The sequence below is a fragment of the Nannospalax galili genome, unplaced genomic scaffold (assembly GCF_000622305.1).
Source record: "Nannospalax galili isolate Female #2095 unplaced genomic scaffold, S.galili_v1.0 C50040450, whole genome shotgun sequence".
NCBI classification, from domain to species: Eukaryota; Metazoa; Chordata; class Mammalia; order Rodentia; family Spalacidae; genus Nannospalax; species Nannospalax galili.
In genome coordinates, this window is record NW_008481622.1 from 1 (window position 1) to 4864 (window position 4864).

A 4864-nucleotide genomic window follows, 5' to 3' on the forward strand; every position below is an offset into this window, starting at 1 on the left:
ATTTTTATTTTACATGTATGAGTGTTATGTCTGCATGTATGTAAGTGCACCGTGTCGTGCACTGCCCAAGGAGGACAGAAAAGGGCGCTGGATCCCCTGGAACTAGAGTTATGGATGGTTGGTGGCTGCTATGTGGGTGCTAGGATTCGAACTCCGGTCTTCTGCAAGAACAGCTAGTGCTCTTAACTGCTAAGCTATCACTCCAGCCCCCAAAACTTTTCTTAAAAGTAGAAGGTGTGCATTCTAGAATTATAGGAAGTATAGTAAATCAGTAAACCACTACTGTAGTTACCTGGCACCATTATGAAACATTATATACTGCACATAACTGTATGCACTGTTACACTTTCTTGTGAGTGTACTTATATCAAACACATGAGCAGAATATTGCAATGTGACTTTGTGACAGCTACATCGTTCTTAAGCTGTAGGACCTTTTCAGCTCCATAATCTTAAGAGAGTGCTGAGGCAGATAGTGTCCAGCACTGGCTTATAATGTGTAGACACTGTAATGTGGCACGACTGAATTATTCCTAGAATAACTATATTTGATGATTTCCTGTGTATCTGTATGCAGCATTGTGAATTTTTGAAAAACTTTACTTCAGTTCTCTATAGTTTAAAGAAAAAATGTTCCTAATGGCTTATTGTTTATCATATAGTGTTTCAATCTGTCTCTGATAGGGGAGTAGAGGTGGATTATGAATTCAGCTTTGAAAACACTCAGGTGGCAGTGAGCATTTAGAGTAGCAGATAGCTGCTTCTTGTTCTTAATGTTGTGGTTCATCCTCATACTCTCTCTGCTTTGCTCTAGGACAGTGATCCAGCCAGGCACTTCCCATCCTGATATTCAGCTGTTGCACCCAATTAACTTGGAATTTTGTGTAAACCGGAATCTAGCTGCAAATTGGTACCATAAAGTGCCTATTGTTGAAATTAGAGGATGTCTTGATTCAATGAATGTAAGTAAATTAGTGGAAAAACTTGATTATTGAAATTTTAAACTCTTGACTGCTTTCTCAGTATAAATACAAATGGAATGCAGATTATTTTAGTAAATGATGAAAGAAAACTTCACATTGTCCAGCAAGGCCATGACTTTCTTTAGTAAAATACATTCTTTAGTTAAGTAGTATCTAGCTTTTGAAACTGCTGTGTACACATTGCGTAGATCTCTGTGGAAGTTACTCTTATTCATGTTATATTCCTTCTCATAATATATACACACTTATTTTAAAGAGATTTAAGTATCTCCAAGATAATTATAATATTGTTTAGATCTCCAAGATAATTATAATATTGTTTAAGCAGTGAAATGTGTGAAATTTTCAGAATTTGTTATTTAACAAAAGATTGGATTTTTTAAGTACAATTAACTTTCAGTAATGTTAGTCAATGGAGTTAGCATTGATTTATAAATCATTTATATATTTTCACATCTTCTTTAAAATTAAGACTGTTAAAATGAAACAAGTAGTAAAATTCTTGAATGGTGATTATGTAATTTCAGTCACTATCAGGATTACTCTCGTTACTGAAAATTTATTTTCTATGAATGGTTATTTAATTTTAAAACGAAAAATATCTTTATCTCTTTCATAGGTTAGTCTAAATCAAGAAGATCTTAATCTTTTATTTAGAATATTAGCAGAAAATCTTGGTGAGACCACTGAAGACTTGGACAAGGGGAAACCTAGAATACAAGGGGCAGGTAAGAGGCTGACAGCAGGTGGCATAATGCATATTTGTCTCTCTCTTATGATTTAATAGACAATAAATAAACAGTGAATGTTCTGTTTTTAATTTAATTTTTTTCTGGTTCTGGGGATTGGAACTTTGTGCAGACTAAAGAACACACTGTGTTACTAAGCTACATCTCCAGCCTAAAACAGACGATAAAAACAAAATCAACAAATGTGTATTTACAAATTGTGATTTGTACTTCCAAGGAAGATAACAGGATGCTATTATATATTGTAATGATTGGAGCTCATTAGCTCCTTTTAGCCCAGCAAACATTTCAGCCTGTTTTCCAAGCTGCATGGGTTGGGAGAAGGCCATTATGGAGGGTGGCCATTAACCATTGGTGAATTTCTGCAGTAAGTACTGAATTTGCATATGGGAAAAAATTTAAATTGGCACTAAGCTGTGGTAGCGTGTTCTACCTGATATTTAAATAAGATTTAGTGGTAAAATATCTTCACAATTTGAAGTTGTTGGTAAATTGTCACTCTCCAAAGATAGTAAATGCGTTGTATTGCAATATAAAATGCCAGGAAATTTATATTATTAGTAACAGTCTTTTAACCAAAATAAAAAGTTATTACTTAACAAATATTTTAACCTGTTTTAATATGCATTTATAACATACATATGTACACATACACATTATATATAATGAATATATTATGCACATATTTTTTCAAATAAGTGATTATATCTGTGTGTGTTCACTGCCCTTTGTGGATGTTTTTCTAAATTAACAGTGTTGTGTCTGTTTCATATCTGTGTGTGCTATGTGTAGATTTCCTTTATTGTTTTTAATTGCTACCTGATACTAAATTATATTGAAATATCATAGTTTATTTAGTGAGTCTGTGTTGATAGACATTTTGAGTTGTTTCAACTTTCACCATTAACCGTGTTGCATTGAATGTCCTTATTAATTCTACTTTCATATGTCTTTCATGTCATACCAGTGAAAGGGCATGGTGTCATCTTTGTTCATTTTAATTTAGCTAACAGTTCATTAATAAAAGTTAATACATTCATTAAAAATTTAATTCACTTGAGAATTTTGTACATGTATATAATGTGTTTTTAGCAATTCAAAGTTTTGATAGATTTAAAAGAATTTGTGCTTATTTTGTAGCTGTCGTGTTTTACTATAGCTTTCTAACAGCCGTTTCAGTTACTTGTGGCCAGTGGTGTTTTGTAAGTATTAAATGGAAAGTCATAAGAATAAAGGACACATAGTTAGAGATTGCATCCCATCCTGCCTGGGACAAGACTCATCACTGTGCACAGTATGCCCTTGTTTTTTGCACCCTTTGCCACTAGTTATTTGGCAGTCATCTTGGCTTCCAGACTCATCCTTGTAGATTCAGTGCTTGTGCTCAAGTGATCTTTGTTTTACTGAATAACAACTCAAAGTTTGAGAGTAGGGGAACTAATTGCTGGCAATTTTATTATAGTATACTATTGTAATTACCTTATATCATTATTGTTAATTTCTTACTTTGTCTAATTTGCAAATTAAACTTTATAATAGGTATGCATGTATAGGAAAAAAATCTGGTATATATAGGGCTTAGAGCTGTCTGTGGCTCCAAACATCCCCTGGAGGTCTTAGAATATCTCCCCCAGACATGGAGTATTATTATTCTTTTTCTTTTGGATATACAGATAATATGTGAAATAACTAGGCCATGTGCTAAGTTGCATTCTGTTTCGATAGCTTAATCAAATGCTTTTAAGTAGTTTTCTAATTTACTTTCCTACTAGCTGTATATGAGAGTTCTAGTTATTTCATATCCTAACAGTACTTGGAATTATTGGTCTTTCAAATTTAGCTATTCTGATGGATCACTGCTACCTCACTGTGGTTTTGTTTTTCTTTTTCTTTTCATATGTATGTGGTATGCATATGTATGTGTATGTTCATATGTATGGGAGCATGTTTGTGTGTTTGTATATGTATACATATGTGCCTTTGGAGGCCAGAGGTTGATGTTAGGAATCTTCCTTGATAGTTTTCCTTATTATTATTTGAGGTGGGGTCTCTCACTCAAACCCTCTGGGGGTTCCCTGTCTCCTTCCAAGATGATGTCCATCGTTTCTTACCTTTTGAAAAGGTGGAATATCTCCTTTGTGAAGAGGCCTTTCCACCTTATGTGGGTGCTGGCTCCTTCACTAATCCTGGTTTTACTTCCTGGTGACAGGACTGGGCTTCCCTGTCTGCTGTCTGTGCATTTTATGTACAGATTATTAACCTTCGCCTACTTAATGTAAGTAGTGTTGGCCTTCTTACTCCCTTTCATTTTCAACATGTGTGTCTCTTTACTAAACCATGTGCTTTCTAAGGGCCAGAGATGCTACTGATTTGTGGATTTTTAGTGCCTTACCAGGTCCAGAGTACACATACATGTCCTTAGTAAGTACTTATGAATAGAAATAGATGAATTTCTTTTAAACATCTTTAGGTGAAACTAAAGAGTGCCATGAAGTCTCTACACCACATGATGTTCATGCTGCACAAGGTACAATACCAGCTGGAGTGGGAGAGACCAGACCTGTAGACATTATTAACGTACTGCTAAATTTTGAAGTAAAAGAGGTGTGTTCATTTTCGTGTTTTTATAAAGTGGGTGAACAAATTATGGATATTTAGAATTATTTTTGTTCCAAACTTGTAGGTAATTGATAATTATAAAGGTAATCTTAATACAGTCTGTTCATATATAATGTATTTAAAAATTCAGGATTTTGTTAAGGCTGAGTTTATTTTAGGGATACAATATTTCATAGGAAAAAATGGCATTTTCTATAACTTGTAGTAATTATAGAGCAGTTAGAATATGACTTACTTGGATTTTCATGTAATAATGTTAAGAGAGGGAAATTGAGAAATCCTTTGTAAACATTAGACACTCTTCAAATGGAGGCTAAATAGTTAAGAGCATTGGCTGCTTTTGTAGAGGACCACGGTTCAGTTCTGAGCACCCACATGGTGGCTAACAACCATCAGTAACTCCAGTTGCAGGGGATCTGATACCCTCTTCTGACCTCTGAAGGCATTGCATGGCACGGGTGCACTTACATACATGCAGGCAATACAGTCATACACATAAAACTAAAAAAAATT

The 4864-nt window shown here is 34.3% G+C and overlaps 1 protein-coding gene across 1 annotated transcript; it reads left to right on the forward strand.

Annotated features, from left to right (window-relative positions):
* Positions 1–808: 808 nt before the first annotated feature.
* On the forward strand, positions 809–4363 carry LOC103728614 (vacuolar protein sorting-associated protein 13C-like; the record flags this gene model as incomplete). The annotated part of the gene is made up of 3 exons (XM_029560377.1): positions 809–962; positions 1603–1711; positions 4203–4363. Coding segments are annotated over exons 1-3 (276 nt in total), but the record flags the coding sequence as incomplete, so codon positions are not given.
* Between the last annotated feature and the right edge of the window lie 501 nt (positions 4364–4864).